Genomic DNA, 26,260 nt, shown 5'->3' with positions numbered 1-26,260 from the left:
AAGACAAAATGTGAGTATCTCCAACTAAAAGAAAAAGACTATCACAAACTGAACACAATAAGAAACAAACAACTACCAGAAAAAATGGCTCAGTTAGAGATAGACTGATGGCAACATGTCATTTATTTTAAAAAAAATGCAAGAAATATGTTTTATTTATTTATTTATTTTTGTCAATTGTTTACAAGATAATGGGTATAAGTAAAAACATAGGGGGATGACCGTGGCTAGTGACCATAGTTTTGGCGAGGAGCTGGTCCTGAAAGATTTTCAAAGATGATGCTTAGAGGTTCAGCTATGGCAGTGGATAGCTTTTTTAAGAAGTAGGCACATATTCCATCCAGTCCAATAGATAGAGATGGTTTTAGATTGCGTAGTGCTTTTTCAACATTGTCTTCTGTAAAATTGATATGTATTAGATCATTGTAGTTATCTGTGGTTCGACTAGGAAATACTGGGCATGATCCATTGCTGTTTACAAATACTGAGCCAAAGAAGGTGTTAAAGAGGTTGGCTTTAATAGTGTCGTTGTTACAGTCTTTACCATTAGGTCCTTTCAGAGGTGGGATGGACCTTGAGTCTTTTAGTTTGTTGTTTACAAAATTGTAGAAAGCATGGGTGGAATTGGTGCATAGAAGGTTTTCTTCTTGTTTAATGTGATAATTGGTGCATTCAGTTTTTATCTGGTGGCATAAATTTTTGTATCGGCTTTTGAAGTTGGCAATGACTACCATGCTGACTGTATCAAAAGTAAGTCACACATCCCGCAACTCAGCTTTAACCTTCAACCACAACCCTACCTCAACCAATCCACCATCACTCCAAGACTGAGCACGCCACGCCCTAACTACCTCAATTCCAACTACTGCTGGCTTAAAAAGCAAGCTACTCAATGCAAGAAGCCTTGTAAATAAAATACCTGAATTTTTCCTCCTACTAAATATGGCTAAATTCGACATTATATTTGTCTGTGAAACATGGCTCAATGCATCTCTCCCTGACTCCATTACCACAGTAAGAGACTATCATGTTTACCGATCAGATCGTGAAATTCGTAGAGGAGGTGGTGTTGCTATCTTCTACAAAAAGTCCTTACATCTAAAAAATATCCAAGTTACCCAGGAGCTTGCTCTTCCTGAGACCATTATCTGTGAACTATCCTTAAATATCACAATTCGATTCTTACTATGTTACAGAGCACCTGATTACGACATCGAACATGTAAACAAGCTAAATACACTACTAACATGGGCAGCATCCTGCCCATACCCTTTATCTTTCTTGGTGATTTCAATCTGCCTCATATTGACTGGACCTAAATGAATGTACAACTGAAACCATACATGCAACCTTTTACAATGCTGTTACAAATCTGGGACTGGAACAACTACTATCCAACAACACTAGACTAAACAACTGCCTCGATCTCATCTTCTGCAATAGTTTGAATTTAATTTACGGAATACAAACTAAAGAACCCTTTTCAGCAGTGACCACAATATGATTGACTTTTGTCTCAACATACGTCCACACAAAAACCACAACAATGATGTGATCCCCAATTATAATTTCAAAAAAGGCAACTATGATCTTATAAACAACGATCTCTCATCCCTTGATTGGCAATCTCTATTCACTGGATGCAATACTGTTGAAGACCATTACAACATATTTTTACTTGAAGTCAAAGAGTCATCAAACTATATGTACCAACAACTACTCCCAAAACAAAACAAAAACAGATTGCCCATAACAATAAGGAAACTTCAATCCAAAAGAGATCACTCTGGCGGAAAAACAAATCTGGTCATGTTGCCAATTTCAAAAGCCGATACAAAAATTTATGCCACCAAATAAAGACCCGAATGCACCAATTATCACATTAAACAAGAGGAAAACCTTCTAAGCACCAATTCCACCAATGCTTTTTACAATTTTGTAAACAACAAACTAAAAGATTCAAGGTCCATCTCACCCCTGATAGGACCTAATGGTAAAGACTGCAACGATGACACCATTAAAGCCAACATCTTTAACATTTTTTTGGCTCAGTATTTGTAAACAGCAATGGATCATGCCCAGCTTTTCCTAGCCGAACCACAGATAACTACAGTGATCTAATACATATCGATTTTACAGAAGACAATGTTGAAAAAGCACTACGCAATCTAAAACCATCCCTATCTATTGGACCGGATGGAATATGTGCCTATTTCTTAAAAAAGTTATCCACTGCCATAGCCAAACCTCTAAGCATAATCTTTGAAAAATCTTTCAGGACCAGTTCCTTGCCTAACCTATGGTCACAAGCCACAGTCATCCCCATCTTCAAAAGGGAGACCCTTGCCTAGTTGAAAATTACAGACCAATCTCCTTATGCTGCGTCACCTGTAAAGTCATGGAATCAATTATTAACCAATCCATCATCCTCCACTTAGAGACAAACAACCTACTCTCAATAAACAATTTGGTTTCAGAAAAAAACTATCCTGTAATCTGCAACTCTTACACTGCAAAAACATATGGACTACACAACTTGATCAGGGCAAAACAATAGATGCAATCTACATAGACTTCTGTAAAGCCTTTGATTCAGTGGTACATGACAAACTACTACTAAAATAAAATCCTATGGTATCTCTGGACAACTGCATAACTGGATAGAAGCATTCCTGTCAAACAGACAACAAATGGTCAAAATTGGGAGTGTCCTATCAAATTCTGTACCTGTCAATAGTGGTGTCCCCCAAGGCAGTGTTCTAGGACCAACTCTCTTCATACTCTACATAAATGACCTCTGTGATCATATTTAAGAGCAACTGCGTTCTTTTCGCTGATGATGTAAAGCTGTTCAATACCACAGACAATACTGCTACCCTTCAAAAAGATCTTGACTGTGTATCAGAATGGTCAAACAAATGGCAACTTCAAATCTCAACAAATAAATGCTCTGTCTTACATATTGGCAAAAAAAATCCGAAAATAAAATACAAGCTGAATAGTCAAGATCTTGTTGATGATCCAAGCTCTGTGAAGGACCTTGGAATACTCACCTCTAATGATCTAAGTGCTAGTGCCCACTGCAACTACATAGCCAAAAAGGCATTAAGAGTTGTTAACCTAATCTTACGTAGCTTTTCTCTGGTAATATCACACTACTAACTAGAGCATACAAAACATTTGCTAGACCAATACTCGAATACAGCTCATCAGTCTGGAACCCACATTACGTATCTGATATTAGCACAATTGAGAAAGTCCAGAAATACTTCACAAGAAGAGTTCTCCACTCCTCTACTCATTGTAGAATACCTTATGCCACCAGACTTGAAATTCTAGAACTAGAAAACCTTGAATTACGCCGTCTTTGGTCTGATTTAAGCATGGTATATAAAATCATACATTGCAATGTCCTACCTGTCAAGGAATACTTCAGCTTCAACCATAAGAACACAAGAGCACACAACAGATACAAACTCAAGGTTAACCGCACCAAGCTTGATTGCAGGAAGTACGACTTCAGCAACAGAGTGGTCAATGTCTGGAATACTCTACCCGACTCTGTAGTTTCTTCCCCAAACCCCCAAAACTTTAACCTTAGACTGTCTACTATTGACCTTATCCCTTTCCTAAGAGGTCTGTAAGGGGCGTGCATAAGCGCACCAACGTGCCTACCGTCCCTGTCCTATTGTTTCTTTTATTTTTCTTTTATTTTTCTTATATGTACTCATTTCATGTATTCATAATTATGTATACACTTTTACTTATCTCGTAAACAATTGACAAATAAATAAAATAAAATAAATAAAATAAAATGTGACCAGGTTTGTTTTTCCGCCAAAGTGATTTCTTTTTGTATTGAAGCTTCCTTATTGTTATGGGTAATTTGTTTTTTCTGGTGTCGGGAGTTGTTAATGGTACATATAGTTCAATGATACTTTTGACTTCAAGTAAAAATATGTTGTAATGGTCTTGTACAGTGACAATGTTGCAGTCATTTATAGAATTTATCCCCAGAAAAGCTCATTTGACATTCACATTAGTATCATTTTAGCAACAGGTAAAAATTTCCCCTTTTTTGGTTTTTAAAAACTTTCAATTGTATTTTAATTCATATTGTTGTGTTTCATTAACACTTTTTGCTACCTAGTTGGCAATACTTCACTATTTATTATCTGATTATTAATCATTCTGCCCTTTAATGTTCATCAGAAAAAACTTCTAATTTCTTTTTCCACTATCGATCAAGATGGCTTTCTTTATAAAATAGAATAAAAATCCATCAGTTGCTGCTTTGACCATTTTTATCAGAAAACAGACATCACTGATAACTATTATTGATCAGACAATGTAGTATTGATGACTTTCTTGTGGTTAGGTTTACCTATACAGCTCTGAGGCTTTTTATTCAATATTAAACTCATTAAACTCATGTATCTTTATTTTAAAACTAATGTTTCTGCATCCTTGCCCATACAGCTACCAGGCTTTATTTTAAGTAAATTGAAATAATGACATCACCCTCTTCTGCAGTTATGGAATTGTAGTTTGCAGCATAGGCATGTGGAAGATGCCATGTGATTTTTCAATTAGCCCTTCTTTCCAATTACAGTAGAACCTCTGGCAATGATCGTAATCCATTTCATGAATTCGGTTGTCACCCAATTTGGTCATGAATGGAAGCCTTTGAGACCAGAGGTTCTACTGTACTATTCTATACTTCTTTGTTTTCTACCTAATTCCATGATGTAAAAGAGGGATGCTCTGCTTCATTTCAAATATCAGTATGAAGCTGGTTCTGCTTTTTTAGTCAGTATATATACTATACAAAATTCTTGAATCAAAGATCAAAATTCATTAAGTTCCATCCATTCAATATAATATGATGGAAATACAAAGAGGGGTAGAGCTGGCACTTCCATATATATGCAGTTATCACTAAATCTTAGCATAACACTAAGTATTGTGCTAAGTTCTGCCTCATTTTTCTTATAATTATAACTTGCAGTAATTAATCACAATGAATAATGTGGTATTGTTTCACCAGCTGCCTATCATGTACAAGAAAGCAATCACTGATATATACTGTTTAATGTATGACTCATTATTTTGTATTCTGGGGAAAATACATTTTGTCTTTTTTAAAAATATCAGTTTCTCAGAGTTCCTGGAAGATGCAGTTATGATGTCATAAAGCAAATTTCTTATGTAACACTAAAAAGGGGGCCGAATGTGACTATTACAGCTTTGCAGGCTTGAAATGGGGGAAGCTTTGTGACTATTTTTTTACTTCTCAGTTTTTCAATTATTTTTCATTTTAAACTGGCTTATAAATAATCAGTTCCAAAAATGTTTAGTACAGTAGAATTACTATGTGAGGGAGACAGGAAGTTTCTAAATGTAATGAATTAAATAAATAAGTAAATGGATCTCCAAAGACATATGAATGTCTCCCTATAATATTCCACCTTGTTAAGTATTAAGACTAGCTTCAAAGTATCTGCTTGTTTAATGTTGCTTACTATATCCTGATACAAGAAGCTAGAATTCTGGACTTATTATTAGTGCCACTTTTTCTGCAGAGATACTAGAAAAGCTCAGTCTTTGCCATTGAAATGGGGAGAGCTTGAATTAGGATAAGGAACCTTGCATGATATGCCTTCTGATTAGCTTGCTGAAGCTTTTTATAGAATGTCCAAATGTTAATGTGGCAGCCAGTTCTGTATGATAACATTTAGTTGTCTATTTTTGAAATGCTCTTATCTACTAAATAACTTGTTTGACTTTTAGCAAAGACTGTAAGACTTTTTCAAGAGGAAACTGGCTTTCTGGTTTTTCTTTGAAAACATTTTACTTCTCATCCAAGAGTTTTTTCAGCTCTTGGATGAGCTTCTTGGATGAGAAGCAAAATGTCTTCAAAACAAAAACAAAAAACAAAAAAAACCCAGAAACTCTGATTGCCACTTGAAAAAAGCATCTTTGGGACAACCATGATCTGGATGACTGAAAATCTCCAAGCCTCTGAGGGAGTTGGCAGTTTAGAAATATGATACATAAACTAATAAATTTCAATTATTTAAGATTAATTCAGTTGATAATGATAATTCAAGAAAAAGTAGCATATAAGAGGTTGAAAGCAACAAAACACCACCACCCTGAAAAAGATAAGGTGCCTGTATTTCTACTCATGAAAAGAAAATACAGTGAAAAGGTGAAATATATTTTACTTTTCTGTCAAAAAAGCTAATACCTGACCAATTGGCCCACATCTTCACCCACATCTTTAATAAATCATTAGAAATATGCTATGTTCCTTCTTGCTTCAAATGTTCTACTATCGTTCCAGTGTCGAAGAAACCTTCCATCAGGGAATTGAATTACTACACACGGGTTGCTCTGACATAGTTATGAAAACCTTTGAAAGGCTAGTGCTAGCCCACCTAAAAACCATACGAATCCATGGTTAAACCTCTTGCAATTTGCCTACTGAGCAAATAGATGATGCTTTCAATATGGCTCTGCCCTGCATCCTACATCTAGAATCTCCAAAAACCTATGCAACAGGGGTGAAATTTTTCCCTACCGGCTCTGTGGGCATGGCTTGGTGGGACTCAGTATCTAAAAGGAAGAAGGTGGGCAAGTGTGGGTGGGGCCAAGTGATTCAAATCGTCCCTATCACCTCTCAGGTGGTTGAATTTCACCCATGCTATGCAAGGTCCTTTTTGTAGACTTTAGCTTAGCATTCAATACCATCATTCCAGATATTCTTCTAGCTAAACTAAATCAGTTAACTGTGCCTGACCACATTTGTAAGTGGATCATAAGCTTTCTAACAGATAGGAAGCAGTAGGTGAAGCTAGGCAGAATCACGAGCTGTGTACACTCTCCACTTCACTTTTCTCTATATACCAATGACTGCATCTCAAAGGATCCCTCTGTTAAAGTACTTAAGTTTGCAGATGATACAACAATGATTGGTCTCATTTGACACATTGATGAATCTGCATACAGATGGGAGGTTGAACAACTAGCCTTGTGGTGCAACCAGAACAATCTTGAACTAAACACACTCAAATGTGTTTAAACACACTAGAAATGATAGTAGATTTTGGGAGAAGCCCTCCTATACTACCACCATGCACAATACAAGAATAACACAATAGCAACAATCGAAACCTTCAAGTTTCTAGCTTCTATTATATCTCAAGACTTCTATTCCATTCTATTCTATCTTAAATCTTGCTACATAAGAGGCAACATACACTATGTAGGGAGTGATGGTGCCTTTTCCACTAAATTTGCCTGTGGTTTTGTGACTGTGTGGTGCATGAAGATCTACCCTCTTTTTTTCAAATTACAATGACACTGAGTGTCATTGTATTATCTGTAATACAGGTTTTAAAAAGGTAAGATTTTGCCATTTATCACTCTATTCCTCTTCCAAATACATAATTCAAAGTCAGTTCGTTTTAGAGGATGATTTCATGGATTGAGAAAGCAAGATACTACTTTAAAGCTTGCCTTTAGATTCAAGGGCTCAGCTGTAAATCTTGACTCTACAGGCAGAATCCTTAATTCAGGATTTGATTTACTAAGTAGAAAATTCTTAGACATGGTTGGATTAGTTTCTTTACTTCAGGCAAGAAAAAATGTGATACACCCCCTAAATATTTGCACTATACACTGCAGTATAAGAGTGAAAGAAGCTGTATGATTATGAGTGTCTTGCCTTACTCGTGAAATCCAATTGTGTGATTCTCTCCCTCAGTCCAAATCATCTGATAATGTTGTTGTTGTGTGGAAAATAAGAGAGGTAGGGTATGTTGGATATGTTCATTACTCTGAGTTATTTGTAAAATAAAAAAGGCAGGATATACAGGATATAAATAAATATTACAGGATATAAATAAATGTTTTCCCTAGCTTTTCTATGTTAAGAGATTTTTGATCATTTTCTTGAAGGCCTTGATCATTTGATCTATGTTGGCTAATAGTTTTCTCCTGCCTGGGAACTGCTGGTACTAGCCTCACCAACTGCATTCCTTACATTTATCATTAGCAGGACTACATGATGTTTTCAGTTCTCTCGCTTATTTCAGGAAGAGTGATGGTACAACCTGGAATTACTCCATTTGAGGATAAATGTTGGATGGCAATTAGAATAGCTGAGGGCAACTATAAATGCTGCTAAATGTGCGCATATACCATGAAACATAAATAAAAATGCACAGATAAACACTGACACACAATATTACTACATGCAATACTCTAGCCCAGGGGTCTCCCATCTTGGCAACTTTAAGACCTGTGGACTTCAACTCCCAAAAATTCTAGGGAGTTGAAGTCCACAGGTTTTAAAGTTGCCAAGATGGAACTCCTGCTCTAGCTTGACTTCTGTAAGAGTTCAATAGCTAATTCCTTATTTATTTTCCTCTTTTGCACTGCTGCTATTACTTGAAAAATGCCCCTGCCCATTCTGTTTAAAAGGAACAAAGAACAATAACCAGGCAGTCAACCATCTTGCTTGCTTCTATGGTATATAAAAATTATCACTAAACAAATAAAGTACAATTGACTGTTTTGCAATTTCTTTCTTAAAATACATATTTCTTCTCTTTAAATTCAGCTTTCCAATATTATCTGCTGAACAATTTTTGTAATCAATATTGCCCATTGATGGCATTTCCTTCTGGAAGAACTGCCTGGATGATGATATATTTGACTGCATCTGCAATGTCTTTCTAGTCAAAAAGTCAGGCAGCTGTGCAGCAAAGTGAAATCAAACAATAAGAGCAAGGAAAGATAAAATTCTCTTGTTCTGATATGGGCTTGGGGGCAACTTTGATTTGGTGAGCTCATGTAAGTTTACTCTCTTAAGAACATTCAACTATATACCATAACTTATCCTACCTCCATTGTTGTGTTGAATTTCCTGGTTTTCCTTCTATGTCAATCTGCTTATTTCCTCACTTATCACTAGATTATCTGCAGCTAACTATAAATTGGTTGGTTTGTATAACTGAAGCCAAAAAAGCCAATACTTTACTCAAGTTCTGTTGCATCAAAGGTTAGGGCAAATTTCAAACATAGAATCATATTAACTTGAAAAGAAGCGTGGCAAGTTTGATTTTTTTCATTGTTCGAGTTAAATGAAGTTAAACAGAGTTTCATTTTTTAAAATATTTGTTTAAAACCCACCTTTATTATTTTTGTAAATAAGTCCAGATAGCAAACATCACATTCTTCCTCTTCCAATTTCTTGCACAACAATAAACCTCTGAGGTAAGAACAGTTGAGAGAAAATGACTAGTCAAAAATTACCCAGCTCTCATTCATGCCTAAGATAGGACTAGGATGCACAGTGACCCTAATTTCTAGCCTGCTGACCTTATCAAACTGGCTCACTAATGCTGACATTAGTTGTAAGGTTTTATAATCCTGACAAGATTAAAATTGTCTAAATAGTTTTATTTTAGAAGTCCCTTTAGAAACAGCACCAAAATTATTGGAAAAAATAGAGGCATATGGCAAGGTGGCTGGTTTGAAAATAAATAAAGATAAAACAAAGATCTTGACAAAGAATATGCTACTAAGACAAAAAGAATTGGCAGACCTACTGAAAATTCAAGTCACGAACAAGGTTAAGTATTTGGGGATACATTTGACAGCAAGATGTAGTACATTAAAAGAGAACAATTACATTAAACTTAAACAGCAGATAGCGTTGGACTTGATGAAATGGGAAAATCTACAATTGTCATTAATAGGGAGAATTTCAACAATCAAGATGAATATATTACCCAGAATTTTATATTTGTTTCAAACAATACCAATTAGGCTTGGAAAGGACTACTTTGAAGATTTAAATAAAATTGTGTTGAAATATATATGGCAAGGTAAGAAAGCGAGAATAAAGTTAAAACTCTTGCAAGATGCTAGAATTAGAGGAGGATTTGGTTTGCCTAATTGGGAATTGTACTATCAAGCTACAAACTTGATGTGGGAGGAGGAATGGATAACATTAAGAAAGACTAGATTGTTGACATTAGAAGGTCATGATTTGTTGTTGGGGTGCACGCTTTTTTATGGTATAAGGGAACCAAAACACAGGGCTATTTTAGAAGACATCATATACGGGAGTCTCTGTGGTTAAATTGGGAGAAGATTAAAAGACAACGATATTTGAAAATTCCAGTCTGGTTATCGACTATTGAAGCATTTTCCTATCCTATAATATACAAGAAGGAACAAACAGTTAGATATGGGGAAATTTTGAATGAAATGGGTGAACTTAAATCTGTGCAAAAACTAGAGGAACAAGATATAAAGTTGAATTGGTTTTCATATGCGCAAATACACTCAAGGTATGATAAGGTTTTTAAAACAGAAGATTTTTATCATAAATTGACTGACTTAGATAAGATCTTGACAGATAGGGATGAAAAGGTGATTAAAAAAACTGTATGGATATCTATTAGAAATTAAACTAGAAGAAGAACAAGTTAAAGAAACTATGATTGCTTGGGGGAAGAATTTTGGATATGGGATTGATTTAGAGAAATGGCAAAAACTGTGGTCTCAAAATTATAAAATGACAATGTCAACAGCATTTAAAGAAAATTTGTATAAGATGTTTTACAGGTGGCATTTCCCCCCGACAAGTATAGCAAGAATGTTCAAGAATAAATCCGAAAAATGTTGGAAATGTCATCAGATACCTGGCTCATACTACCACATGTGGTGGACTTGTGTGGATGCGAGAAAATACTGGACTAAAATCCACATGTGGTTGGAAAAAATGACAAAAAAATATAGATTTGAAACCAGAGATTTTTTAATTGGGAATTTTACCTGATACATACAGTAAAGATTTAAAATATTTGATTGTAAATGTATTAACAGCGGCTAAGATTGTATTTGCTAAAAACTGGAAAAATGAGAAAATATCATCGCAGGAGGAAACCATTAAGAACATATTGGAATGTGCTGAAATGAGTAGATTGACATTTGAAATTAGAGATCAAGAGGATAAACAATTTTACAAAATTTGGGACCTTTTCTATCAATGGTTAGATAATAAAATATAATATTAAAATATGTAGAATTTTAGAAAACAATGAATATATAAAGATGTATACCTTTTCTTTTTTTATTATTATATCTATAAAATGTTTCTAGGATAGACTTGGGAGAATTATATGAATTGTTATCAAATAAACTAAGTAAATTATAGTTATCTCGCAAAGTATGAATGAACAAAATTATAGTCAAATGATTGATTAATAATGATACTAGGGTATTCAATTTTTGAATGATAATATGAGTTATTATGCAATGTAACTGTAATTGAGACTATGAAATGGATGCACAAAAAAATTTGTTAACCAACCGACACACTGCTTGTACATTTATGGAAGAAAGTTGGGTGTTTTTATGTTTTGTTTGTTTTTGTTTGTCTTTAAAAACCAATAAAATTTACAAATTTTTTTTGTCTAAATAGGCATTTCTTGGAATTGAAGTGCTGATTTTTCACACAAATGGCATCAGTGGCCTTGGAATGTGCTGGCTAAGATGTTGGTGGAAAGATATACTCAGAATACACTGAATGAGAGAATAGCAGAGTTGGACAAGACCTTGGAGATTTTCTGGTCCACTCCTCTGCTCAAACAGATGACCCTATATCAGGGCTCCAAACTTGTGGCCCATGGGCCAGATGTATCATGCACTGGCCATGCCCACGCTCAGTTTAGTGAAGGGGGGAAAAGTCAGGATACATCATGTGATGTTGCCGTGATGATGCGAGTTAACAATCCCTGCCCTATATCACTTCAGACAAATAGCTGACAATCTGTTCATAAAAGCCTCCAGTGATGGAGCATCTACACCCTCTGAAGGCAAATAGATCCACTGGTTAATTATTCTGTTAGGAAATTTCTTAGTTCTACATTCTTATCTCCTGGACTAATTTTCATCCATTGCTTCTTATCCAGCCTTCTGATGCTTTGTAAATAAGACAATCCCCTCTTCTTTGTGGCACTTCTCAAATATTAGAACATTGCTAACATGTCACCCTAGTCCTTTTTGCTAGACTAGACAGACCCAATTCCTGCAACCATTCTTGTATGTTTTAACCTCCAGCCCCTAACCATCTTTGTTGCTCTCTTTGCATCTCGACATATTTTTTATATCGTGGTGACCAAAACTGGATGCAGTATTCCAAATGTAGTCTTACCAAGGCATTATAAAGTGGTACTAACCCTTCATATGATCTTGATTCTCTCCGTCTGTTGATGCAGAAGATTGCATTGACTTTTTGATGGCTGCTGCACACTGCTGGCTCATATTTAAAGGACCGTCTACTAGAATTCCAAGATCTTTCTTGCAGTAACTGTTCTTGAGCCAAAATTCATTTGATCTGTTTTTTTTATTTGATTTTTCATTTGATTTTTCTTGTCTAAGTGTAAAACCTTAGTTTTCTGTCCATTGAATTTCATTTTGTTAGATAGTGCCCAGTGTTCAAGTCTATCCAAATCCTTGTGGATCTTGAGCCTATCTTCTGGAGTGTTGACTCTTTGTGCCAGTTTGGTGTCATGTGCAAATTTGATGAGCTCCCGTTCTATTCCCTCATCTAAATAGTTTATGAAGATATTAAAGACAGGGGTGGGATTCAAATTTATAAACAACTGGTTCTGTGGATGTGGCTTAGGTGGTGGGCATGGCTTGGTGGTCATGTGACTGGCTGGGTGTGGCCAATTCAACATCACTCATATCGAGGCATGCATCTCCTTGCCTGGTTTCTCATGACTGTAGGGATGCTGCAACAGTCATAAGTGTGAATTATGCTCATAAGTCACTTTTTTCAGTGCTATTGTAACTTTGAATGGTCACTCCACACAAGCAAAGTACCAGCAAAGGAGGGGGAAAAAACTCCGGAGAAGTTCTTGAGACAGGAAGTCTAGTCCTGCCAAGAATGTAATAAAGGTTAACAGAGAGGCAGTTTCTGTAAGCAACACCAGAATGTTTCCTTCCTGCCTTCCTTACAGGATTAGGCCAGTAATTTCTTCTAACAACTGGTTCTCCAAACTGCTTAGAATGTTAACAACCAGTTCTAGTGAAGAGGTGCAAACCTGTAGAACCTCACCCCTGATTAAAGAGTATTAGGCCTAAAACATAACCTTGGGATACTCAGCTACTTACTTCCCTCCATGTAGATGTAGTTCCATTAAGGATTACACTTTGAGTTTGGTTTGTCAGCCAGTTATGAATCCATCTGGTGGTACAGAATAACAGAGTTGGAAGGGACTTTGTAGGTCATCTAGTTCAACCCCCTGCTCAAGCAGGAGACCCTATACTATTTCTGACAAGTGGCTGTCCAATCTCTTCTTGAAAGCCTCCAGTGATGAAGCACCAACAACTTCTGGTGGTGACGCTGTCTATTCCACTTATGATGGGTAGGAAACATTTTCCATTTTTAAGTTCAGATAATCCTTTCTCATTCATTATGCTAAATGATCCCATCAAAAATTAGTTCAAATAATTTGGAGGGAGCATTTATACTGTGCTTTGAAGACAATAAATCATACCCTTGTAATATCTTAGAATACTGCTTCCTTCCTTCCATGTGGATGCAGTTCCACTGAGAACCACATGTTGAATGCAATTTGTCAACCAGCTACAAATCCATGGTGATGCTGTCTATCCCACATTTTTTTAGCTTACCAAGAATTAAATTGTGGTCTACTTTCTCAAATATCTTACTGAAATCTAAGTGTACTATGTCCATTACATTTTACTGGTTCACTATTTTAGTCAGTTTGTTGAAGAATGAAGTAAGATTTGTTTGGCATGATCTGTTTTTGACAACATTGTATTGAGTTCTGGTTATAATTTCGCTTGCTTCTAAATGTTTGCAGATCTGTTACTTATCTTTTCCAGGATCTTTTCAGGTATTGATGTTAGGCTGATAGTTCTGTAATTTCCTGGGATCTGGTGGTTGGGGGTTTTTTTGTTTTGTTTTTTGAAGATAGGAACTACATCAGCTTTTTTCCAATCCTCAGGTATAGATAGTCCTCAACTTACAACCACAATTGAATCCAAAATTTATGTTGCTAAGTAAGAAATTTGTTAAGTGAGTTTTGCTCCACTTTACAACTTTTCTTGCCACGTTTGTTAAGTAAATCACTGCAGTTGTTAAGTTAGTCACATGGTTGTTTAGTGAATCTGGCTTCCCCATTGATTTTCTTGTCAGAAAGTTGCAAAATGTGATCACATGAGCCTGGACATTGCAACAGTCATAAATATGAACCAGTTATTAAGCATCCGAATGTAAATCACATGACCATGGGGAGGCTGTAATGGTCATAAGTGTGAGAAATAGTCATGTTTTTTTTCAATGCTGTTGTAACTTTTAACAGTCACTAAATGAACTGTTGTAAGTCAAGGTCTACCTGTAGTTCATCAGTGCTCCAGGATCTTTGAAAGATATGGTTCAATGGTTCTGAGATCTCCTCTGCTAACCCCTTCAGAACTCTGTGTTGTAATCTATCTGGTCCTGGAGATTTGAATTCTTCTAGACTAGACAGGTGTTCTCTTATCATTTTCTTGCTTATTTTAATTTGTACTCCTAGTCTGTTGTGATTATAGTTTTGGTAGGTTTATAATGTTTGGCAAGTTTATAATGTTTAGCTATGTTTAGATTCTTTTCTTAATGTAAGGAACTAATTCAGCCATTTTATATATTTGCTCTGTTGACATTTGACTAATATGGCTCAAGTGATACTATTCTTATGGCAGTATTCTTTATAAATAAAACACAACATACATTTCTTTCTTTCTTTCATTTTTCTCCTTCATTTCTTTCTTTCTTTCCTTTCTTTCTGACTGGAGAAATTTAGAGTGAGAATAATAAAACCTATTGAGTAGCCACTGGGTGTCACTGGTATTCTATCAGCAAAGTATTGTGGAAGAATTTGCTTTATAAAAAAATATGTTTATCTATTTAAAATATAATTTTGATTTAGAATTTTCTTCCAAACCAATTCTCATTTTTCTTCCAAACCAATTCTCATTTTTCTTCCAAACCAATTCTCAATTCTCCCAGAAATCCAATCATCAATTTATGTTTATTCTTCATTATAATGCTGGAACATGTTTTCATTTAATTATTTTTAAGGATCTTCACAATAGTTGGATTTGCAAAATCCCTAGGTGTTCAAAAGCCTCATTAATTATTTATTTGTGGATTAAAATACAAAAATTATATGGCAAGTTGCAAATTCTGTCTAGGTTTTTTGGTAGGGTTTCACCATTTAGAGAAAAAAATGGCATTGTTAAATGGACAGTGCAAATGAACAATTCATATGCAAATTAAGTTATACTATTTACTTTTATTTGAAATTTATGTTGTTTTATAGATTTTTTTATTAAAAAAATAAAAAATTCAATGTCTATATAAACAGTATGTTGTCTGGGTAGTTAATTTTGAGAAATAGTAATGATAATAACAATGATATTCACAACAATAATCACATAATAATAATAGTATTTGATGATCCTTTTTAATATACCTTCCTTATAATCAATCTCTTAAGCTTTTAAATTTCTAACTTCTGTTTCTGTTAGTTAGCCATTGGTAAAACAAATCCCATGTTAAAAAATATTCTTTTCTTCTTTCTCCTTAATTTTAAGTGGTAATCAATCCATTTCTGCACATTCTAATATTTTTTTTATTACGGTTTCATCTGTAGGGATCTTTTTGTTTTTCCACTGTTGTGCAAACACAATTCTGGTTGCTGTTAACACATGTAAAATTAAATATATATTCCCTTTATTGTATTTTTCTGATAAGATTCTCAACAAAAATATTTCTGGTTTTAAATCTATATGTTGTTTTAGCATTTTTTTCTAACTATGTATGTATTTTTGTCCAATTTTTTTTGCCTTTGAGCATGTCCACCACATATGATAATATGAACCCAGTATCTGATTACATTTCTAGCATTTAGCAGACATGTTCTTAAACATCTTTGTCAGTCTTGCTAGTGTATAAAACATTTTATATAGATTTCTTTTATATGTAGTTGACGTTGTTAGTTTATAGTTCCTATCCCATAATTTCTGCCATTTATCTAACTCTATAGTATAACCAAAAATTTAGTCCATACGATCATTGTTTTCTTTACTTGTTCTATAACTGTTTGGTTTGGTTCTGCAACCCAACAGGACAGACACAGACTTCAGAGGATAGCTAGGACTGAAGAAAAAACAATTACTACCAGCCTTGCCCCAATCAAGGACCTATATACTGCAAGAGTCAAAAAGAGGGCTGTGGAAATATTTATAGACCCTTCACATCCTGGACATAAACTGTTTCAACTCCTTACCTCAAAATGACACTACAGAGCACTGGAAACCAGAACAACTAGGCACAAGAACAGTTTTTCCATAAACGCCATCGCTCTGTTAAACAAATAATTCCCTCAACACTGTCCAACTACAAAGTCTGCACTACTATTACTATTAATCTTCTCATCACTCCTTATCACCCATCCCCTCCCACTTGTGACTGTATGACTGTAATTTTGTCGCTTGTATCCTTACAATTTATATTGATTGTTTCCTAGTATGATTTGATTGCCTATTGTACCCTAAGACTATTATTAAGTGCTGTACCTTATGATTCTTGATTCTTGATGAATGTATCTTTTCTTTTATGTATATTGAGAGCATTTGCACCAAGACAAATTCCTTGTGTGTCCAATCACACTTGGCCAATAAAAATTCTAATTCTAATTCTTCCATTTTAATGCTCAGTAGATAGCTATAGATTTTTAAAATTAATTTTTAATCTGACCCTATTAGTATCTGATATAGCTCTGTTGGTTGTCCATACAAAAGGCCTTTCCTTATTAACAGATGACAGCCATCCATTCATATTTAACTGAGAAAAAATTGGTGACTATTCATTTATAGTGATAACAGTATATGTTTAGTCTTATCTGCTTAGAAAATGGTACTATATATTTCAAATAAAATTTAAGAGACTCTTTCTTTCCAAGAACCAAATGACAATGGAATACAAATAAACATATTTCTTAAATTATATTGAGATTTATTCTAGATAGTATTTTTATTAATATTAAAAGAAAAATGCAAATTTGTTGTGTAATTACTATTGATGTGACTTTTGGGTTTCCAAAATATTATTCCAAAATAATAGAGGGAGAAAACAACTTGAAAAATAGCATAACATTGCTAAGAAATTCAAATTAAAAACAGTTAGAACCATTGTGTACTCACAATTCATTCTGCAGGAAAAAATTCTTGATCCACTTAATTTTGACCTAATGCAGAAGAGGTTTTTGGTTAAGCAGAATAGAGTTATTAGGCTTAGAATGATCAAATTATAGATAAGCCTGGGCATACTTTCTGGAAAAATACACAGAAAAATACAATCAAACAATGCAATTAAAGTTCCATGTAGGTTTTTTTTAAATTATTTAGTCATAATTATATTGTGGACAAATCTTATTTGTTACGGAACAATAACTGGCCAAGTTTTGAAGGAAAAATAATTTTACTTATTTATTTAGAAAAAAATTTGGATGCCCATCTTAAACAGCTTTGGATAGCTTACAAGAAATATACAATAAAAAACAGCATGATAAAATCAATATAACCAAATAAAAGATATAATTAAAAATAATTGTAATAGCTAAGGCACCACGACATTAGAACACATCTTCAGCCTGTCTAGTATCTTAAGGATGAGTTTGTGCTTCCCAGAGAGACCCAGGTCACAAGCTGCATTCAATCATGCAAGTCCCAATTATCTTGTGCTTAGATTACTGCAATTCATCCTACATGGGACTAGACTACCTTTGAAAAGAATACAGAAGTTCATCTGGTGCAGAACACAGCTGCACAGGTCCAATTCAACATGTTGATCATCACCTTTAAAGCCTTCATGGCATAGGTTCAACTTATCTGAGAAATCGGCTCAAACTGATGGGATTGTGTGATCCATATGTGTTGGCAGAAGGGACATGCAACAGACCTTGTCAGCCAAGGAATTTCAGCTGAAGAAAAATTAACTGCCATGGCTCCCACCCTTTGGAATATGTTATCTCGAGATCAGATCGAGATCGGATTGATCTTCCAAAAGGCTTTAAAGACATGATTATGCCAACTAGCCTGGGGTCCAAATAAGTGTGTGGCACTTTGGAGGTGGCTAATTTAGTAGAGAACATCTCCACTTTCTTTGTGCACTTTGATCACTCTATCTCCATCCTTCTTAGCTTTATTTTAACTGAATCTTTAAATTAAAGGTCTTTATTTATTGTTTTATTGTTTTATTTAGATTGTATTTATTCAATGCCTGTAAGCCACCCAGAGTCACTTTGGGCTAGATAGGTGGCATACAAGTTTGATAAATAAATAAAAATAAACCTCTACAGCTTTAACTGGATTACAAATTAGTTCTTTGACATATATTAATTAAAGCTAAACAATGTTTTTTTTTCATTAGATTGTTTCAGATTCCTCTGCTTAAACTAGATTAACGATAAATCCATCACAAATTGTTTACTAATGTTTCTCTACAACAACTAGATAGCATGTAGTAACTTTCCGTAACATTAGTAACAATACATTTTTGATTAACTGAAATACTGCTAAGAATCTGATTCTTAGCCAGTCTCTCGAGCAGCTATGCCTGTGCAGACTACCATTACAAAAAAAAATCATCAGGTCCCCAAACACATCAATTTTTTTAAATTCACTGTTTTCTTTTTAATGTCTTATTTGTTGTGTTTTTTCCCTTCATCTTTGTTTTTTAAAACAGAATTTGGCATTTTATATTTAACTTTTTTCAATAAAATAAAAATATATTTAAAAAAAATATGAACTAACACTCTTATACAGCCCATCCCTAATTTTTACAATGATATCCTAATCATCCAATTTTCACCATTTTTAAATAAGTTCATGTAAATGAATTGTTGAGTCAACAAATGCTAAAAGATTGTTATAATTGTAGTTCTCCTATTTCTCTCTCACACATTGCAGGAAATCTCAGGGTACAACCTTTAACAAAGTTTTTGCCTTGCAAAGTAAAAATAATGCAGCCTTAAGAGAATTCGTTAAGGGAGATGGATGTTTACTGACAAAAATACAATTATGTATATGGTAGGAGTCATAAAGTTGTATGGCAGAAATGCTTTTCTCAAATGCAAATATATTCCACTGAGGTCTCAACTTTAACAAGTACTTTCATTAAAAAATTTCCACAGAACATATTTATTATATGTAAGTAAGCAAAAACACATATTCAGTGCACTCCGAGTCTGATTGTTTTCTTGCAGATGTTTCATTACCGAACAAGGTAATATAATTAATGCTACCGTGTTTCTCACAAAATAAGGCCAGGCCTTATTTTTTGACCCAAAATGGCTAGGCCGTCTTTTGGGGGTGACTTAATCCCCCCTTGCATCCTCAGGTAGGTGGGCAGCGACAGCTTGGATGTTGACCTCGGCATTGGTGGGGCACTTCATATCAGGAGACCTTCCGCCACCGTTGCTTTCCCTTCTCCCTTGCTTCTGCGGCGTTTAGAGCAACGCTGTGGCATTTGGCGCAGCCATGTGCGGCCAGCTAGGGCTCCTCCCTGCAACCGGAGCCGGCAGAGACACTTGGCTTCAGGCGTTCCTGTCGCCGCCTTCCCTTTGCCTTTGAAGGTGAAGCCAATTATTTTAAAAACAATGCCCTGCCTGCCAAGCAAAAGGCAGACCTGAGCTTGGCTTCCTTCACAAGTCCCTCCAGCGTGAACCCGAAGGGGCCATCAGGAGAGGCTGCCCAAGGTAGTGATAGCGCACAACTGTCCGCAGACAGGGAGGCAAGGTGATGGCAGCGCTGCTTCCCTGGCTGGCAGAGAGAGTTCGAAGCCACCCATCCTTTCCACCCCTCACCCAGCCCATCCCCGTCCCCATGTATCTCCAAATGCGCTGGCAGCTCCAAATGCTGCAGCGGAATGGGCATCAGGCAGAGGCACTGACTCGGTGGGGCTCAGCTTGAAGGAGAACGCAGTGCAGGCCATCGCTGTGCCTCCCTGTCCACGGATGGGTGGGCACTATCACTGCCTCAGGCGGCCTCTCCCAGTGGCCCCTTCAGGTTTGGGCTGGAGGGACTTGGGAAGGAAGCCAAGCTTGGGCTGGCCCAGCTCTTTCGCTTGGCAGGCAGGCGCGTACCCGCAGCTTGCTTTCCCAGTTCTGCCCAGCCCGCATGGCTCTGGCGCGGCCCTGACGGGATGAGTAGAGGGTCCAGGGGGGAGGCACTCACTGCCTTGGCAAGAGCTCTGCTGCCGGGCAGGAGGGCTCGCCTGTCAGCAGCGCTGGGTGCCCCAGGAGAAGCTCTTCGCACTCTGCCCAGTGCTAGGCAGGGATGGCAGCTGGGTGCTTCTCCTGGGGTGGGCCGATCCTGTGCTGCAGCCCTGGGAGATTCGCCTCCCCACGTGGGGTTGGGCTGCCTTCTTGGGCAGGGGAGGCTTTGTCGTACGGGTAGTAGGGTGTCATTTTTAAAAGAATTGGCTTTGCCTTTGAAGGCGAAGGGAAGGCGGTGACAGGAGTGCCTGAAGCCAAGTGTCTCTGCCGGGCTCCGGTTGCAGGGAGGAGCCCTGGCTGGCTGCCAGGCTCCGGTTGCAGGGAGGAGCCCTGGCTGGCTGCGCTTGGCTGTGCCAAACGCCGCGGCATTACTCTAAACGCCACGGCAGCAAGGGAGAAGGAAAAGCAACGGTGGAGGAAGGTCTCCTGATACAAAGTGCCCCACCAACGCCAAAGTCAACACAGGCAGTACCATATCCGGGTATGCAACAAAAGTACTTCCTAACGGCAAGCCCCCCCGCCATTCCTCCCCATTTCACATGTTTAATATAGGCCTTAATTTGGGGGGAGGGGCTTAATTTGATTTTATGCCAATAAAACATGCTGGGCCTTCCTATTGGGGGAGGCCGTATTGTTGGAGAAACACGGTAGTAGTAGTACATTTTACTGGCTTGCCATGTAGGCTTCCAGAAATTTTCTAGCATTTTTGGACTTTGCTTTGTCTAGGATGTTCACAGTTTCCCAGTTAATACTATGGTTAAGTCTGTTTCTGTGTTGTGAAATTAAAGAGTTTTCATCATATCATTATAACAAAGACTAGAAACTAATAACAGAATAACAGAGTTGGAAGGGATCTTGGAAGTCTTTTACTCCAAACCTCTGTTCAAGCAGGAAACGTATACCACTTTGGACAAATGGCTATCTGATCTCTTTTTAAGGGATGAAGCACCCATTCCTTCTGAAGGAAAGCTGTTAAACTGGTTTATTGTTCTTATTGTCAGGAAATTTCTTCTTAGTTGGACATTGTGTTTGTGCTTTTGCAGTTTCTCTTGTGGGACACTGGCTGGTTACTTTGATAGTGGAGCACCTGGCTGGAGGGGTGGTTTTACAGTAACCTGTGTTTCTAACTTGGCATCATTGCCTCTGTTAATGAGAATATCCAGGAAAGATAGCATCTTGTGGTTTCCTTCTTCCCTGGTATTTTTTTTCCTCTAAAGAGATTTATGATGATTTCGGTTGGTTTTTATTATGAGAAAAATGTCATCCATATACCAGATCCATACTTTGGGTTGTATGTATAGGAGTGCTAGGGATTCCAGGCACCTCATTACAATCCCTGTTATTAGGCCTCAGTGTAGTGATTCCATGGGTGTTCCTTTGGTCTGTTGATGTATTTGTGGCTAGATAAAGATTGATACATCTAAACTGAAAGTATGTGGCTAGACAAGGGCTGATAAGGCCCATGATTCTGGGTATTTCAATTTTGATATACTTGGTTAGGTCAAGTATACTGTGAAGTAGTGGTATCATGGATCAGTGGCGTCGGCCTGCCTTTCGATTGGCTGAAGGGGGGGGCTATTAGTACTGCCTCTCTCTAACCTCCGTATTTTTCTCTCCGCGTGCTCCCGGGACTGCCAGAGCAACAGCTAGCCAGGAGCACGCGACCGATCGGCGGCGGGAGGCGGAATGTTTTCTGTTGCTATAGCAACAGGGATCGTTGTGGCAGTTTGTCGAGGAGCGCAGCCCCACCGCTTCGCTTTTCGTCGTTTCTCTTTGAGCTTCTCGGCCGGCTGAGCGCGAGAGTTTCGGTCCCCTCTTTCCCGACCCCAAGTGCGACCAGGGACGCGGACGACTGCTGTGGCGGTGGGTGTCGGTGCCGGTCGTGTGAGCGAATGCGTTTGCCTCCAAGGATCCTTGGTACACTTTTTGCCGGTCAGAGGATAGCCGTAATTCACAGTAAAGCTTATTGTAGAGTGAGAAGCACCTCCTCCCGTTTGCTCATCATTTTGTCAGCTGTCCTTGTCCGCCCTTTCAGGGAAAGAGTTCGTTATTTCCTCACAAATTAACGGTATGCCCTTGATTTTGAAGTCAAATCATTCGAGGAGTGGGTTTTCTTTTACTGAAATAATACTGGTGAGAGTTGAAAGGATTAAACACGGAGAATTTTGTAGATTGTGATTTTTGTGTGTTGCCTTTTCTCCCCGCACCTCCATTTCTTTCGTTTTTTAACTGGGAAATTTTTAGCGCGTGCAGATTTTATTGATACATTAAATCAGGGGTTTAATCTCCATAGGGCAGAAAATATAGGATGTTTGATGAAATGCGAAATGTTTAATTTAAACTTTTTGCCCTGCACAGGTATGTGGAATACAGATAAAGAGTCACGTGGACCCACATATCGATATGCACCATGTGGCAAGTACACTATTTATACTCGTGATTTTTTTAAAAAATGGAAAGACTGAATTGTAACCCCTTATCCTTGGTAGCTTATATTTAAATTAATGTGAATTTTGTAATCATAAGATATGCAACATGAAGTAAAATACATTCAATAAACTGAACATTTCAGATCTTAATTTACACCTTTGTTAATCCAAAGGGTATAGAATGTACAGAAAATTTATTATTTATTCAATCAACCACCTCCAACTGTGCAGTTCCCCCATTGGGACCCAGGCCAACTGGCAGACTTACATCTTTAGGCTCTTACGAAAGATAGAAGGGTTGGGACCAACTTTACATTGGGGGGCAAAATGTTCCAGAGGAGCAACAGTACAGAAGGCTCTTCTCCTGGACCCCGCCATCCAGAATAATCGCAGTGACAGGTTCTGCAAGCGTGCTGCCTCTGCTGGCACAAGTGGGTTGGTGGTCATAGCCACAGATTCCTATGGAGATTCCATGTGGAAAAGGCCAAAGAAATCTAAAATCTTTATAAAATTCAAAACCTTTATTTTTTTCTTTTGTTTTTCCTATGGGACTTGGCATGAAAAATTAGGGGACAGATTAAATATGTGCAATGCTTATCAGGCCCAAGTATTTTCCCTGGTATTGATTTACTTGTATTTAAATTTTTATTAGTTTGAATTTTTTGTATAATAAACATTCCATTATATATTTTCTCAGAAATAAAGCATACCCTGATTCATAAAAATGCTTTAGATTTGAATAAATGGCATTGTGCCTTCACCTAGTATAAAAGGGAAAGGAAGAGACATTATGAAGAGTGGCTTAAAACTCATAGTCTTAATATTAGAAAGAATTCTATTGAATATTGATGCTCATGAAAAAAATAACATCTTGGTAAGTGACAACATGTCCCAGGGTTTTGGAAATATATGTATATTTGAAAGCCATGTCAAATGGGGAAAACCCATTTGGAATATTTTAAAAGACCTTTGGATAAAAACCTTAATGAACTTTTTCTGCAGATGGGAAAATTTACTATTTGTTATTCTAGCTCAATACCCATGCTTTGCTACAAAACTATGTGGTCAGGCTTAATTTCTGGGGAGGAAAATAAGGGGAAAAAATTCTGCCTCTGCCTACCAGTATCCATCAGTATTCATCTGGCTAGTGTCCATTCAATGTGTGAGAGAGTTGAGGGGTGTTTGGAAACTGAAAGACTATTTGCTGTGTGAGCAAAAAGGAGACAGCAAGGAGCCTGTCTGTGGCTTAGCTCAACTGTTCTGTACTAAAGCTGCTTAGTGCTGTGAAACTGAAACTCCTCTCCTGTTTTGCATTTGGAACAGATTTCCTTTCAAATGGGGGGTGGGAGTAGAACTCCTTAGCATCAGAGCGTGTTAATAATAATATATGAAATACTAATGCTCTGCTGGTCATTTTGAAAAATCCTTTCTTCGTAAGCACCTAGAAGCCAAGAGGAACATACGTGCCAAATTTCAATTTTTTAGGCTTTATGGTTTTGGAGGTTTTGCGATGATGCATGAGTGGTATTTCGCTTTTATATATATAGATTGTAACAAGATATACATTAATTATATATTTATTAAAATATCAAACACTCTTATATTTTAATTATTGAATCTTGTTTTCTCTTGGTATCCTTCTCTGATACTGGTGTAGACCAACGGTTGCCCACCGGTGGGCTGTGGAAAAATTTTGGTAGGCCGCAGAAGAAATGGCCCCTGAAAGCAATTAATCTGGTTTGCCCAGTTCTCGTGCCTCCCAGCTCTTCAAGGGACCCTGGAGTCAGGTCCCTGAGATGCACATGCCAACCAGCTCCCACACATGGCGGGTGGCAGAAGCAACAGTCCCCTCCCCCAGTGCCCACTGTTAGCTATTCCCATTAGTTCTCTAGTTTTGAATTGCTCGTGCCTCTCTCTTCTCCCTCCCACCCACGCCCACATGCAGCAGGCACTTTTCTGTTATGTAGGAATAAAAAGGTAAAGGTTCCCCTCAGACATATGTGCTAATCATTCCTGACTCTAGGGGGCAGTGCTCATCTCCGTTTCAAAGCCAAAGAGCCAACACGTCTCCATGGTCATGTGGCCAGCATGATTAAATGCCACGGAACATTGTTACCTTTCCACCAAAGGTGGTCCCTTTTTTTCTACTTGCATTTTTTTCATGCTTTCGAACTGCTAGGTTGGCAGAAGCTGGGACAAGTAACGGGAGTTCACCCCATTACGCAGCATAGAGATTCAAACCGCTGAATTGGCGAACTTTCAATCAATAAGCTTAGTGTTTTAGCCACTGAGCCACCACATCCTTTTATGTAGGAATAGGATGCTTCAATTTACTAATTATTGATTTGCATGTTCTCACATTTTCAGATTAGTAGAAGGAAAGGGAATTGCAAGCTGGTTTCAGGCTGTTTTTGAGGGATTTAAGAACAAAAAATGCCCTTGCCTAGACATATCTTAAATCCTCAGCAGTCTATCATTTTCACCAATTCTTGAGCTTTGTTTTATGCTCATTTTCAAATATCTTGCTCATTTCAGCTCTTCCCATTTGGATGATTAGAAGACCTTGCTTCTTCTTGATTCATCCCTTAAATTGATGTTGATGTTCTTAAATTCCTGCTGGTTTGTATCAAATTGAAAGCTGCCCAGTTATATTTTAAGATGAATTATAATAACCAAATTTTGAAATCAACTTTATTTACTTGATATCATATCATCTACATACAGAGATTTATAGCAAGTGCTTTCATATTTTATACTATGTTTTCTGCAACTTTCTGCATTTGTAGAAGAATAAAATTTTCTTCTTCATTTCCTATAAATAAACCTTCCTACATTAATAGTCCAACTAGGCACATCTAGTTGGAGATTTATACAGTTGTGTTTTTTTCTTGACACACCACCCTCTAGGAATTGAGTTAGTACTTATAATTTTTTGAAACCATTTATAATGGATCTTTGTATTGACACCATTCAGCTGTTGTCCATCCAAATTACCCTTCCAATTTTTTTTCGGTATATTTTATTTACTTATTTATTTGTCAATTGCTTACAAGATAATAGGTATAAAAATAAACATGAGTATGAATACAGGAACTAGGTACGAATAAATGGAGACAATAGGACAGGAACAGTAGGCATGATTGTGCACTTATGTATACCCCTTACAGACCTCTTAGAAATGGGGTGAGGTCAATAGTGGATAGTTTAAGGGTAAAGGAATGGGGGTTTGAGGATGTAACAACAGAGTCAAGTAGTGCATTCCAAGCATTAACCACTGTTGCTGAAGTCATACTTTCTGCAATCAAGTTTGGAGTGGTTTACATTGAGTTTGTATCTGTTGTGTGCTCTTATATTGTTGCGGTTGAAGCTGCAGTAGTCATTAACTGGTAGGAGATTGTAGCAGACAATTTTGTGTACTACGCTTAAGTCCAACCGTAGACGACATAGTTCTAGGTGGTC

At 37.0% G+C, this 26,260-nt stretch overlaps 1 protein-coding gene across 1 annotated transcript in view; it reads left to right on the top strand.

The window, feature by feature from the left end:
* Nucleotides 1-21,834: 21,834 nt before the first annotated feature.
* Nucleotides 21,835-26,260, top strand: part of CZH7orf57 (chromosome Z C7orf57 homolog) — a 40,210-nt gene continuing 35,784 nt past the window's right edge. Inside the window, 2 exon segments of the mRNA XM_087917177.1 lie at nucleotides 21,835-21,844; nucleotides 22,011-22,202. Of these exon segments, the coding sequence (XP_087773303.1) occupies nucleotides 21,835-21,844; nucleotides 22,011-22,202 (202 nt within the window).

This window comes from Pseudonaja textilis, chromosome Z (assembly GCF_049901715.1).
Source record: "Pseudonaja textilis isolate UNSWEBS1 chromosome Z, rPseTex1.2, whole genome shotgun sequence".
In the NCBI taxonomy this organism is placed as follows: Eukaryota; Metazoa; Chordata; class Lepidosauria; order Squamata; family Elapidae; genus Pseudonaja; species Pseudonaja textilis.
Note: the sequence above shows the minus strand (reverse complement) of the source record. Positions and strands in the feature narration are given on the sequence as shown.